This window comes from Ixodes scapularis, unplaced genomic scaffold (assembly GCF_016920785.2).
Source record: "Ixodes scapularis isolate PalLabHiFi unplaced genomic scaffold, ASM1692078v2 PGA_scaffold4__175_contigs__length_147842914, whole genome shotgun sequence".
In the NCBI taxonomy this organism is placed as follows: domain Eukaryota; kingdom Metazoa; phylum Arthropoda; class Arachnida; order Ixodida; family Ixodidae; genus Ixodes; species Ixodes scapularis.
Genome location: NW_024609879.1, coordinates 128,249,128 through 128,263,206, shown reverse-complemented (window position 1 = coordinate 128,263,206; position 14,079 = coordinate 128,249,128). Strand labels below are relative to the sequence as shown.

General features: G+C 47.2%; 1 protein-coding gene across 1 annotated transcript in view; it reads right to left on the bottom strand.

The window, feature by feature from the left end:
• Window positions 1–1,183: 1,183 nt before the first annotated feature.
• The window catches only part of LOC8023407 (tubby-related protein 3), a 58,643-nt gene continuing 45,747 nt past the window's right edge, over window positions 1,184–14,079 (bottom strand). Inside the window, exons 4-11 of the mRNA XM_040205421.3 lie at window positions 12,255–12,401; window positions 10,495–10,631; window positions 9,736–9,981; window positions 6,337–6,549; window positions 4,852–4,950; window positions 4,643–4,730; window positions 4,088–4,171; window positions 1,184–1,808 (exon numbers count right to left, since the gene is read on the bottom strand). Of these exons, the coding sequence (XP_040061355.1) occupies window positions 1,675–1,808; window positions 4,088–4,171; window positions 4,643–4,730; window positions 4,852–4,950; window positions 6,337–6,549; window positions 9,736–9,981; window positions 10,495–10,631; window positions 12,255–12,401 (1,148 nt within the window). The 3' untranslated portion in view covers window positions 1,184–1,674. The remainder of the gene's footprint in view (window positions 1,809–4,087; window positions 4,172–4,642; window positions 4,731–4,851; window positions 4,951–6,336; window positions 6,550–9,735; window positions 9,982–10,494; window positions 10,632–12,254; window positions 12,402–14,079) is intronic.

Genomic DNA, 14,079 nt, shown 5'->3' with positions numbered 1-14,079 from the left:
CCAAATTGCTGGTGTCACACCAGTACACCAGATTTCTGCTTTCAGACCAGAAAACCAGATTGTTGGTGTGAAAATGTCCTAAATCACACCTGTGAAAAAGTCTGGTGTCACATCAAGTCACACCAGCCCTCGGCCTGGTGTATTTTTCACTAGGGTAGGATCACGTCCAGTGACAACATGGCACTTTTATAACGTCATCAGGCGGAAATCGAGGAACTCCCTTCATTTGAACCCGATAAACGCACCGATAGAAAAAGCGTTCCTGGCACCATCCCAAGCAGCAAAGATTTGGCCAATCATTGGCAAATGGCCGGAAATGGTCCTTTGGCCAGTGGCCAGACAGTGGCAAGCTATTGGCTGATGAATGGCCTTTCTCTGGCCATTGGCCATTGGCCACCAACCATCTCCCAAGCATTGGCCGATGAATGGCCACTGTCTGGCCACTGGCTAAAGGACCATTTCCAGCCATTGGCCAATGATTGGTCAAATCTGTGCTGCTTACGATAGTATGGGCACAACGGGTCCAAAAGAAGAGTTACGTGCGCGGACAGAAATTCGTATTTACAGCCAACTTTGGCGAAAAGAGAACTCTCGAGAGTCACAGAGAGGGAGTAAAAGTTAGTCTTAATAGACATCTGCAAGCAGGTACGTATCAGAAACTAGTCTGGCCACTGTGGATGGAAAATGCTTGGTTTGGGCGCCAGCCTGGCAACTGTGAATACTCCTCGGCGAGGCTCAACCTTGCCAGAGTCTGTCGCAGGTTCAGAAAAGCGGCACAAGCTTCTCCCACAAAGCCCTTCACTCTTCCCACTTTAGCAGAGCGAGCGCTGGAGACGAGGTGAGTGGAAAGTAGTATACCACGAATCATGACGATCAGAGAGCTTTGTTGGAGAGACTTGTTCTGCTATTATAAACCTTTAAGAGTTTAGAGATCAACTCAGTTATGGAACTGATCATAGACGTGTGCTTGTGCGCGCAGTACCCGCCTCCCCACCTTCTTTTCTAAAGGTCTGCGTCCTGTCGTCAAAAGCGTCACGGCTTTGGAGACGGCTGGTATGGTAACCCTACAGAATACACTGGTTTTGAAGCACAGCGTCTAGATGGCGATTTACCATGGCCGCCCCAAAGAAGACAGTTTTGAAGTTGGTCATCTAGACGGCGCTTTGAACGACGGATGGCGGCCTTGGGAGGGAGAGAAGTGGATTTGTGCCTCCGCGGAATTTCCGCAACTGAGTTGATCTATATCGGTTGACAGGTTAGAAGTTCAGGGTAAGCTCCTTAAAGCTTTCTTCACTTTAGCAGAGCGAATACTCGAGAAGAGGTCGCCCCCTCCTCAGTGTCCGCTCTGCTAAAGTGTAAAGAGGCGGGAAGAGCTTGCCCTGAGCTCTTAAAAGTAACGTTGGCAAGACTTAACCTGGCCTCGCTATCAGACGATCTACAGACGCCAGCAGCAGGATGGCGGCGCCCAGAAGGTCGTGTTTGCAAACATCTATAGTATTTTTTCGCCTGTGGTCACGAAGACACGACGAAGGACACCGTCCAACTTGAGGCGCTAGTGCACGTAGTCTTTCTGGTACTGGTGGAGCTCCGGGCCTCCGATGGTTTTCGCTCGAAGGTTCAGAGTCCGGGATCCCAACACGTCGTCGGCCGGTCACGGCAGCAGTGGGAACAGGCTCACTCGCAGGCCAGCTTGCTGTCGAAGCTCGAGAGCGCTATCGCGAACGCTTGCAGGGCGCACAGCGGGTAGCAGAAGTCCATGCTGAAGCACTCCTCGGTCACTCGGCCGAACTGCATCACGATGTAGTCCGCTGGGCGACAACAGGACACGCGACGTCAAATTGCATCCTTGCCTACTATACAAAGAGAAACTAAAGAAGAGGAGATGAGAGCTTGCGGTGACGTCAGAGATTCAAGTGCTGATTCGAAGGATAGTGGGCAGACGCAAAGGTTAGTAGCCTTTATCCCTACCCGCTGTCCCTCTCCAGTCAGGGGTAACAAAAGTGTTGTCTGCTTTTTTTGAAGAGTGCGGCGTTTGAACACCAGATTCCGCGCGAGGAACAGACGGCGCTTCTGTTCGCTCTTGTTAGAGGAAGACAGTGTGTCGAAAAAAAAAAGCCGTAGCAAATCGCTAGCCAATTTTATTGCACGTGAAACGTGTGGCGTCTACGCCCTCTGCGCTTTTCATCGGTTAGCTTAGAGACTGGCTTAACGCGTGGCTACCGGCACTAACCCGGGTTAAAAAAACACAAAGAAAAACACCCGTGACAGGGTGGCAAGACCACTACACACAGTTGCGCTTGAGTCTGTTTGACTGCGTTGCGGTTGCGAGAAACCAGGACATCCCTGCTTCTTATGTCGCGTGCCAAGTTATTCCTTGAATTGGATTCCACGCTTCATACGAAGCACAAAGGTGCCGGTGGCTTTCTTTCGTTTCTCGACGGAACGCACTCAAACACACTCAAACGCAAACATGGGTAGGCGACATCAAATTTCTCTCTGCCGGACGCAGATGGCATGCCCCACAGGGTTTTCCCGCCAAATGACACCTCAATTCACGGCGATGTGTCCTGGCATGCTGGAAAGATACTCGCGCTTAAAAGTATGGGCTCGATTACCGCCTTGCGAAACCGCTTTTTTTTGCTGTGATGGTCTCTTCCCTTCCTCCCTTCACTCAAGACCGATCAGTGTCAAGCCTCGCGGCCACCCTTTTATCCGGGATTCACGAAACGCAGAACACCTAGCCAAAGAACGTTTCACGTTGAAAGGCAGCTCGCGCCACTACCCTTCTATTCCTAGATGGCCACTCTGACTTCACCGCAATCTTATCTTCTATGTTTCAGTTTGTTCCCGTATTGTCACTGGCAGAAATATAACGGCAGGGAGCTTCTTTCGAACGCTCGGCTTCCAGCATGCCTGTTTTGCCTTCCGCCGTGCTACATCACGAATTAAGAAGCTCGTGCTGGAGGCCGGGCAACTATAAAAAAAGCCTCCCTACCTTTATTATCCGTACAGTGACTCCAGGGATATGCCGCCAGCCTTCGGCGAACCTCAAGGTTTGACTGGCTCGGCGAACCTTCGAACTTTTGGCCAAATTCTAAAAAGTTTGACTTCCAAAACAGTGTTGCCCGATTTCTACGCAAAATAGTTCAAAGTGTGCGGGAAAAAAAAGTTATTTATACAATAATTGGGTTTAAACTTTAGATACTGATTTGTTATTGCTTACATACAAAAAAACAAAAACAAAACAACTTTATAAACTTTAAAAACATTGAATTAGTTTATTCAAACGCTGCACTCCTACTCCGCACGGCGGCGCCAGCTCGTTTGCAACTTCCGAACTTGGTCGAACTCGAACTATGGTAGGTTCGGGAGACCTCTAGTCTCAAGAAAGATTAAGTTCCATAGCAAAACAAACAAATCATTAGCATTTCGTCTTTCATGTGGGAGGCATCATCAGTAACACCGGATGATGCTTCCCGCTTGGGAGACGAAACGTTTCATGAGTTTACTTTGTCTGTTATATAAAGTCGGCGTACTTAGTTTAGTTATGACGCCTTTCGGCTTCTGGACTATTCTAGCACCCCTAGTTTGGACTGCGAGGGCCCAGTCACCGGAATATATTTGAAATGAACTCGGGTAAGGTTGCAAAACCTGGGTTACTTGCAGGAATAGCAAATGCAGAGGAGCTAAACTCGAACTTCAATTTTGTTGCGGAAAAATATTACAAAGTAAACGAGCAAAACACAATAGAAGAGAAAACGAAGACGCACGAGTTGATTGAGTATTTCAAAGAGGAGATGAAACACCTCCAAATGAAACGTCCAGAGGTTCCATTTGTCTTTGCGCCGAGGAGATGAAGATCCTAGAGATTTTATTCGCTCACGCACGCCTACAATCCTGACTGATGGTTTTTTAATCTTTCCAAAAAAAAAAAAACACTCTTGAATGTGGGTGCTCAAATACAGGTACGTCGGGTCTCTCCCGCTCGTTTTATTTAATTTTTTTTTTTTGCCTACGAATTTAAAAGACAAAGAAAAATAATATAGTAACGTATTCAACTATGCGTAGGTGGGAAAGTCTAACTCACCATCATTCTCGTGAACGATCTGGAAGTTCTTTACAGACGCTTGGGTCACTCGGCCGTGGAAGTTGAGCACGTACGACTGCGTATCTGAAAGAAAACGTCACGCTTTATCAGTTCGTTTGTTTCGCTTGTTTCTCGTGCAAGCTAATGCAAATCGCTCAGATAACAAAGAAAAAAAAAAACGCTCAATTGCAATTTCAAGAACTGGAGGTCAATGTGACATTTTAAAGCACCAGAGAGGACATGCTGATCCCTCGCAGGGCCATGCAGCGCTCTATTCAAAAGTCAGGCGTGAACCAAGATGATAGGAGTGAACCCGTTGCCTGAGACGCGAGACCTGAGGCAATGAAGCTTTTTCCCCATAAAGACGACAGCAAACGAAAGTTTGAATGCGATTGGCGTCCGAAAGGAGAGCTGCGCTACCATTCCTGTCTTTTCCGTGACTCATCCGAGTCGCGAAAGAGGCAAGGAAGGTAGCGCAGCTCCCTTCCCGGACGTCGGTCGTACTTAGAGCTTTCGCCGCTACGTGAAGAGGGCCTGCGCGCTTGCATAACTTACCCTCGTTCCAGACGGGTGTCTTGTTCCTCAGTTCCAGGAGGTTGTCTAGGTTGCGATTCTTCCAGCGCTCGATCAGAGTATCGTGCTCCTGTTCACAGACAATGGGGGAAAAAAGCCGTCAAACTCTCCGAGCCTGCCCGGTTTCTATGTGGCTCCTTAGTCCGAGTTCGACAGCCCCTCTTCGTCACAAAAAAAGTGCGAGGACGTACATAGCCGGGCTTAAGCTCTGCCCTCTTGTGGTCCTCGGTCATGGCGGGCAGCACCACGGTCATCTTGCGGGGGCCTTTGAAGCCAAGGACGTTGGTTTCCTGAGGCACACAGGTTGGAGCTCGCACGGTCAGCAGTTTGGTTAAGGGTCGGAATCCGCTTAACCGAACATCCTGACACTCTTGGCGACTTCCGCGAAATCGCCGGCATCTGGCGACTAGAACACAAAGCTCTGGTGGCAGCTACGCTTGCCAGGTTTATTGAGCGAATAAGCCATTCAGAGCTCCTGGTGGTCTAAAGACGAAGCCGCGGAAGTAGCTGTTCAAAAGGACCCGATGCAAATAGCCAACACATATGGCTTTCACTGGCGTCGCATCAGCAGCCATTGTGGTTTCCTTGCTGCTGAGCGTGCAGCTTCAGCGCATGCATTTCACACCTACGAATTCATTTTTTTTCGGCAAAGAATGGTAGGAATGACTCGAGATGACCACCAGCACGGTGCAATGACGTCAGGTGCAAGTCATGTATGTCTTGTTACTGGCAACGCGATCGTTTCGATCTTGTTTCCACATCCCCGAGAAAATGCACGCGTGCACACAACACGTCTTCTCAACTGACAGTGCACCAAAAAGAAGTAGGTGCAAAGTCTGCAGTGGGATCATTTGTCACGTTCAACAACATACCGACCGGGCAATGAAGTTTGGTTCGACATGTAACGACCTCTTACGCGGAAGGCTCGGAATTGTGAGACGGCCCATAATTAGACCAGGTCTCGAGCTCGAACGTTTGAGTGCCCGGCCAAACTCTGACGCAGAGTTCGCGTCTAACCGCTTTGTAGCATGGCCTTCTAAGAGTCTCTCTTTTTGACCACCAGTCACGCTAACAGCCGACCGAAGCTCTTCCTGTTCACTTCCCTTGGGCTGTACACTCTTCCAGCGCTTATCACTCAGGTGAAAAATGGCGAGTCACTGAACTGTGGTGGAAGCATGCGCGACGTCTGCTATTCCGCTCAACAGAGCCACTGCGTGTGCTCAGAACGCTTTTATAGTCCAGTAGAAAAGGATGGCTGTACGCAGAAGGCGATTATAGGAATTGTCTAAGGAGAAGTAATAGAGGTCAACGGAAGACCCATAGTGGGTTGCAAAAGCGCGATCATAATTCCCAAAGGATATCCCCTTTTCAGAACTCTATAGACGCTTACAACTATTTTCTCTGGGCGCCGCCATCTTGCGGCTGGCATGCGTAGATCGTCTGGTAATCAAGCCTGGACATTACCGGCTGTACCATTTATTACGGGTGGTAGCTTGCGCCACCTAGCTTTGGTAAGGCGTGACTCATGACTGCCAGTCTGACGAAAAACTAAATAATTTTCGACCCACGGTTACCACACTAACTTTTGAAGGGTAGCTTTTTGTAGATGTCTTTAGAATCTTCCTCACGAAGAATATGTTAAAAGAATGCGACGTTTAGTGGGGAATCAGACTCACGTAGATAATGGCGGCCACCTCGGACCTCGCCGACCCGGGGTTCTTCTTGGGGTTCTCGCCGGCGTCGTAGACGGTGAAGGCGGTGCCCAATAGGTTTGAGCGGAGCTTTCCCACGAAGGACTGTCCCGCCCGGGACAGGTCTGTCGGGTCCACCGAAATGAGGTAATTGGAGGTGGCGCTCTTCTTCCGCTTTCGCGCCGCCAGCAAGAACACCTGGGCAGAGTTCCAAAATTTACTCGACCTAACTCCAGAATAAATGTTTCATACCTTGGCATTCGAAAAGCTAGTCGCGTCCAGCGCTACCCTGTTTGGGTTGTCACGTCATATGCCCCGCCGGAGTAATTCCCTGACTCTCCAGGGTAAGTTTTGAAAGAGACCTTTAGAAGCCCTGTGGAAGAGAGTCGGGTTGGGTTGCGTTGCAACTGCTCGGAATTGCTTACGACGAGGTAGTGAACTGGCGCTATCTACGAGGTAGGCCCGGATCACTTCCGACCTGCGCACATTGGCTTATTTTTTACAGACCATTCTTTCACCACTGATTTTTAATAATTGTGACGACATCATAAGCGACAATTCCTCTTAAATGGTGTGTAGATTTGTTTGTTTTGTTTGACCGACTATGGAATGTGAAACAAAGGCATGTCCTAGACAGTATCAAACACTTGAAGTCTCATGTTAACGGGAGTCCGAAATCGTGGTTTCGATCTGCTGTATGGTGTGAGCCCCGGCAGTGTGTTGTCAATCCATGTAACGAAGCATTATCACCTAGGACGGAGGAAGTTTTAGCTAAGGGACCGAAGTGTTGTCTGAATTTGAAGCCTTCGAGGATTGACGTGTTGTCTTCCATTCATGCAGTAGCCAGGATGGTTAACCCAGAAGAAAAGGCCGCTTTCATAGATCATGCAATCAGTAGGATGGAAAAAGTAATGAACCCAAAGGACAAAAAAAAAATTTCAGAGAAGTCAATGTGGTCAAGAGTTGTTAGAAACAGATAAGTCCGGACGGTTTGCAGTCTTACTTATGTCAGTATTCAAGAAAAAAACAGAAACGGCAATGGATACCTTGTTTTCGGAATGGGCAGGGAACATTGTAAAGTTGAAAAGGAACATGTGTGCAATACTAAATGAGGATGAATTGAAGGGTGTAGCAAAATGTATCACAAGTGCAATGAAACATTGGGCATCAAGTTTTTCCTAAAAGACCATAAGCCTGAAATGCCCCTTCGTGCGGTCATCAATGAGAGTGGGACATGGCAGAAAGTGGTATCAAAGTCTCTACAAAAGGAGTTGGGTTACGCATGCTTACAAAATTTATTATCACTTAGAAATTCATATGCATTGATTGATAGTTTGGAGACTCATCATGGAAGGCGTTGTTCGGTGTTATCGATGGGTATTAAGGACTTATATTATTCCCTAGAAAATATTCGGTTAATGCAGAGAGTGAGGGAGGCATTGGAGCAGAATCTCGTTAAGTTCCAATCGGGATCAGGTATATCGGTAGGTAGTTTCTTAACAATTTTGGAGTTTTATCTGAGGTCAATGGTAGTGGAGTACGAAGGAAGAAAGTATATATACAAAAAGAACGTGTGTGTATAGGGTCATCGGTCGCACCGATTTAAAAAAGAAGTTTACTTAAACTCTTTGGATCGTGCAGTGCACGATAATCTACAGGGATTTTCCTCGGGTACGGCAGTAGTAAGAAGATATGTAGATGATATCTTAATATGCACGTTTACGGAAGATCTAACAGAAACCACAGAAAGTGTGATAAGGTCAACGGCTCCAGAGTTTAAGTTTACAGTGGAAAAACCGGAAGATGATGTTCTGCAGTTTTTCGATTTACGTATTCACGTGAATCGAGGGTTATGTTGGGAATATGGTAAAAAAAAACTCGAAACCGATTTTGCCAAGAATGAGTTGTCATTCGAAGACCGTAAAGGCGGGGATTGTAAAGTCAATGGTTAGGAACGCGTTAGAAAGGTCTTGTGTCGATCATATCACTGAATCAGTAGAAAGACAGTGGAAAAGGTTGATTCGTGTAGGTTATGATGATAGTTTTATAAAAAGGCAATTAGAATTATTTATTAAAGGCAGGAGAGAAACTGAAGAGAAATCGAGGAACCGCTTTGCAGTAATCCCACACTATCATGACATCTCTCACAACCTGAAGGCATGTGCGAGGCAGTTGGGAGTAGACACGGTGTTTAGTTCAGATTTTAGATTAAGTAAACTGACGCAATTTCAAACAGGTGTGAATGAGTGCAAAAAGGCTCATCGGGAAAAGTCGGTATGCTACGAAACAGGTGCTGTGTATGAGATACCATTGGAGTGTGGATTTAAGTATGTAGGACAGACGTCACGCTGCATAAATGATAGATTAAATGAACATAAAAGAAATGTGAAGAGCAATGCACAAAACTCGGAAATAGCTAAACATATTCATGAATGTAACAACTGCACGGCGCTCTGGTTGGAGACGGAAATAATATACACAAAGAGAGGAACGATGTAAAGAGAGTAATAAGGGAGACAGTGCGGATAAAGTCTCTAAGCAACTGCATAAGTCAGGCTTCGCTACAGTTTGGAAGCAATTCGAAAAGCTTTCTAAAAATGTAATATTTTTATTTTATTTTTATTTGGGTTGCTTGAAGTGCGACCTGCTTGTGATTTTTTTTTTTTGCAGTGTGTGGTTCTTACGTGTATTGGCCCAACAAGCGTGCCAGTGTGGGCGTTTCTTTTTTAGATGTGGAGAGGGCGAGTTATGATTCAGAAGTAGGAACTGTCCTTTTGTTCAAGTTTGAAGGTCAAGGGATGTTGCCTTATCACGTCGACACGTAAAGGTTGTCAACGTTCTTGCATTGTGTGGTGAAAACTGTGGCGCTTGAACTGTATAGACTTCGTCCTTTTGTGTTTTCTGTTGGTAGAGATGACCTTGAGTTTGAGACTATATAAGGAAGTGGACTAAATAAACCAGATAGCTGAGTTTGAGACGTCGTCCTCTCTATTTTCTGTCTCTTCTACGTTTTGATGTTTCCTCTCAACCCCAGTCTCAGCTTAATTCAACATGGTAGACTTGATCTCGCGAAAAAGGCGAAACCTTCAGTCTAGTTATACGCAGATGTGGTGTAATTGCAGGTCTACCCAACATACGGCGCGAGCGTGCCAGTGGGCGCACGTGCTAAAGATGCTACTTAGTTAGGTGGAGCAAGCCATCACTCGATTAAAAAAAAAACAGTCGCCAACTATGCATTCGCTCGCTCATCTGTTCTCTCGTCGTAAATAGCCAGAAGTGGCTTAATTGCGCTTGGTCACACTCAAACGCCAGTGAGTAAACCAGACGTCTGGCGAAAGCAAGACGCCCTTGAGGTAGGGTCTCAAGAACAAAGCGAGCCCCAACCTTCCTGTTGTCCTCCTTCTCAAGGTGCAGGAAGTAGGTCGGGTAGAGTCCTCGGTCCACGCCCTTCTTGTCTCGGGTGATCCTGCAGCGGACCGTTGTTCCTCGCGGACACGGCGTGGTGGCGAACTCCTCCATGCTGCCCTTGTCTAGCAGCTGGGCAAGCGGTCCGAGGTCCATGATGGGCACCGCGATGGGCTGCGGCGTCTGCTTGGATGTCGAGTGGTCCAGGCCGCTCAGGTCCTCCACCTGCCAGCAAGAAACGTGGGACCTGTAAGGGCACTCCCCATGCCGCCCGAAACCCACGCGCGTCAAGACCTCATGGCTGCTGTAAGCCCGCGCTCTCTGAGTCGAAGCGGAGGGCCACAGGCAACGAGCGTAGGTTGCAGGCCGGGCAGCGTATTCGGAAAAGCTTCTGGACTATGACAACATGCCAATTTCAGCCCTCTGAACAATGCGTTTTCATGAACGTTACATCATACGCCTTACGGGGAGAGAGGAATGAGGGCCGGCTCTTGGATTTGCTCACCCGATAAGCGTACGAAAATCTGGGAGACGGTTAAAGGCTACCGCGTGGATCACTGAGGCGTGTTTGCCTAAGCCTCGGGCCCTCCTCGACTTCTATAAACCAGTCGATGTGACGCCCAGAAAAGCGATGCAATCAGATTATCCAGATCCCCTGTTGCCTTACTCCACAAGCTTTTCCGAATGCGAGGCCGGGCATCCGAGAAAACGCCCTGCCGTTCTCAAAAAGGTGCGCACCCTGGCGTCCCTGTCTCCGGGGTCTGAGGGAGTGTCCAGCACCGGTGAGGTGACTGGCGTGCTCTCCAGGTCCTCGTCTCCGTCGAGGCTCGTCACCTCTTCGCTCAGCTCCATCTTACTCATCTTGGCACGCACCTCTGTGGAAGAGAGACAAAGAGAGAGAGGGTATCCTTATTGTCAAACAAACACCTTGTCCGGCGCTTGAGGAGCAGATCTACCACTCTTCCACAAACGCGAACGTGTTGGACGAGGGACACGTGTCTGCTTTGCCCATCTACCGATGCCATCCCTACACCTTTGCACTGATTATCGCTGAGGCGGAAAATGCCGAGTCGCTGGGCTGAAAAATGACGCGTGACGTCTAATAATTCTCAGAAGAGAGCCACTGCGCATGTTCAGAACGCATCCAGCAGCCCAGTATAGAAAAAGATGGCAGCACGCAGAAGGCGGTTATCAGAAGGCTCTATGGTCGGACACGAGTCAAGAGTGCACCGAATAATCACCACCACGTACGAGCCACGGCGTGGAATCACTCCGCGGACCAAGAAGGAAAAGCAGTAACCACGATGAGTTACTTGACGTCAACCTGATGTTTTCAAAATTGCAACACCGCCAAGACTATGGTGTCTGGAGCGCGTCTCCGACTAGCGTGTTTACCATGTCCTTGAAAGTGGTCCCTCGATTTCCGCCTGATGGCGTCACAGAAGTGTCCCGTTGTTGCCAGCCTCAATCCTGGTTCTGGGTGACTCCTCATAAAGTCCAGCAGTAGGGCAATGAACAAGCTCGGAAAAAATACGATGTGCCTTTCGTGGGGTTTGTGGCTGTGCTAGTGGTGCAAAACTATCGATAGTATAGTATCGATAGTCGCCAGAAATCTGACTATCGAAAACACTATCGATAGCCGACTATCGAAAAACTATCGGTAGTACTATCGATAGTCGACTATCGAAAGACTACCGAAAAACTATCGATAGTACCATCGATAGTGGACTATCGAAAAACAATCGATAATACTATCGATATTCGACTATCAAAACAGTATCAATAGTACTATCGATAGTCGACTATCGAAAAACTATTGATAGTACTATTGATAGTCGACTATCGATAGTTCCGCGACATTATCGATAGTTTTGGGAAAACTACCGATAGTATCGACAGTCGAATTATCAATAGTTTTGCATCATTAGAATGCGCCTGTTATGACAGCGCAGCCCCTCGCGCTTGACTCGGACGACTTAAAGTGTTCGCCGCCAGACGCCATGAAGTGTAGTAGCAGAAAAAAAACGAACGCTATTGACTGATATCAGGTCTGTCAAAATGAGCTAGTCAGATTGAAAGAAAAATAATCGTGACAACATCAACGTTACCATACTCCTTATTGCACTGTTTTGTGTCTGTTCTTTATGTACCTTAAATAAGGGAGTTCGTGTCTTCAATATTTCTTGTTCGAAAAGCCTGACAACTGTAGTCTAATTGATGGCTATATCCAAAACGCTTCGCTATATCGATTTGCAAATTTTGCCTTACATTTTGCGCCGCAAAAGACCGCGCACACATGCAATTTGTGCGCACTTCAATGTGCGCGCAAGTGTGTTAGGTCGTACATTTTTGTTTTTGTCTATTTTACAATTACATGCGAAAAGGACGACTTCCGTTTACTGTGGTATATATTGAGCGACGGCAATTTTAGAGCTTGAAAAAGATTTCAGTGTTTTTTGAAGTGGCCAAAGCTTCCAGGAGCTCAGCGCATCGCATACCAGGAGACGGGGGCACGGGGCTGTTGTTGCGAGCGATGGCCATAGGGTTTCCTCCGTCCATGTCCTCGTCGATCACCTGGGTGACAACGTCGTCGCCAGGCGCGTCAGGATTGTCCGAGCTGCTGAACAGCATCGGGCCGTCGTAGCCTGCGAGTAGAGGTCGGAAGTGCGGTCTTCAGCTAAGGTCCACGATGCACCAGCACGCGTGGAAGAAACACAAGTCCCTTATTAGTGTCGGCCGTGGGACTTCAAGTTAGCTGCCGGTTTGCCTTTTGGCCAAGATCAACCGGGCAGATGCTGATTGCGGCGTTGGCAACGTGTTTTCGGTTGTAAGTTCAAGACTAAAAACTCCACGACTGAACAATTGAGGAATGAATACTCCCAAACTGGAGACTTCAGCACAGACGACGTCAGCACTGAACATTACAGGACTGAACTATTCAACACTCTAAACTTCAGTACTGGAGACTCCAAGACAGAATTCCAGGACTGAAGACTCCAGGACTGGAGATTCAGGGAATTGAAATTTTCCGTGTAGAAGTCTTCGGTCCCTTCGATAGGCGGTTCCGACTCCCACGCGCCCTTCCTTGGTTTGGAATGTAGGTACCAAAATTTTCGCTCTCTTATTTCAAGGTAGCTGATTTGTTCTTGCTCTTTCACCATTAAGCGTCAGCAAGCTCTGACACCGAGCCACTGGTTGGAGGCCAACGTCAAACAAAACACAGCGTTCGCATAAAGCAGACTTGTTTGCAATGTTGAGTTGAAAAGTACCAAAAGTCTCCTGTTTAGAAGGGGGTGCCACAAGTGCTTCATGAGTACTCGAACGTTACACCAATTACATTATAAGAGCACATACTTTTTTTCTAATAGAGTAGAGTTTTCACGTACTTTACGGCCGATCTCGCAGAACTTCGGCAACTTTTTGTTCATAATAAATAGTTGATGTTAATAACAGGATCGCGGGGATGTTCATTATTGACAAGCCCTTCATTCTGAAATCAGATGTCCGGTTTTTGTTAAAAAAACTTCAGTGTTTATTGTTTGGTGGAAAGATATATATAGTACCCATATAAAATATTCTTGTTTGAAAAGTACCCGGGATCGATTCGGTCAGCTGCAGTTCCCTACGAGTTTGACACGCTGCATTTTTTTACTATACTTTAAATACAATATATACTACGAGTACGGTTACATGAATTTCGCCAAACAGTGCCCATCACTGTTAAACCGGCATGTCTGAAAGAACTTCATGACGACTCCGTTTAAGACCATCTCCAAGAGCCTACGCTCACCTGCTCGCGTTTGATTTAACTGCCAGCTACCCCACTTTACCACCTATCCCTCGCGTGTACCTCATACTTCAACGGCCAACTTTTTGTTGTTCTTCTAGTGGTCATTTCAAGGCTTTGCACGCTCTTAGCTTACAACTAAACAAACATAATAAAACTCGCCCACTACACCCTCGTCTTTGAAATGTACTTTCCTTCTAATTTGGGGTTCCTTTCAAGCATGGCCAAGTAACTAAGTGATTATACCATGGTTTTCTTTCCATTAGGTGCACTATCAAAACCGACCACTTGATAGTATTACATGTCAAAGAAAAAAGCTAAGTGACAGTGAAGTTTCGTGAACAAGACCCGCTGGATATAAACAGAGTTTTTTTTTAGCTAAGACTGTGTATGTAAGAAAGCACTACCAAAGCTAGTGCACGAGCGGAGTGGCACATGAAGTCCAGTCTCAAGCGCTCACACGCCCCATAACTCACAGGCTTTCTTACACACAGACTGTGCTAAGAACTGGCTTCTAGCAAGCCGGCCCTAAGGTC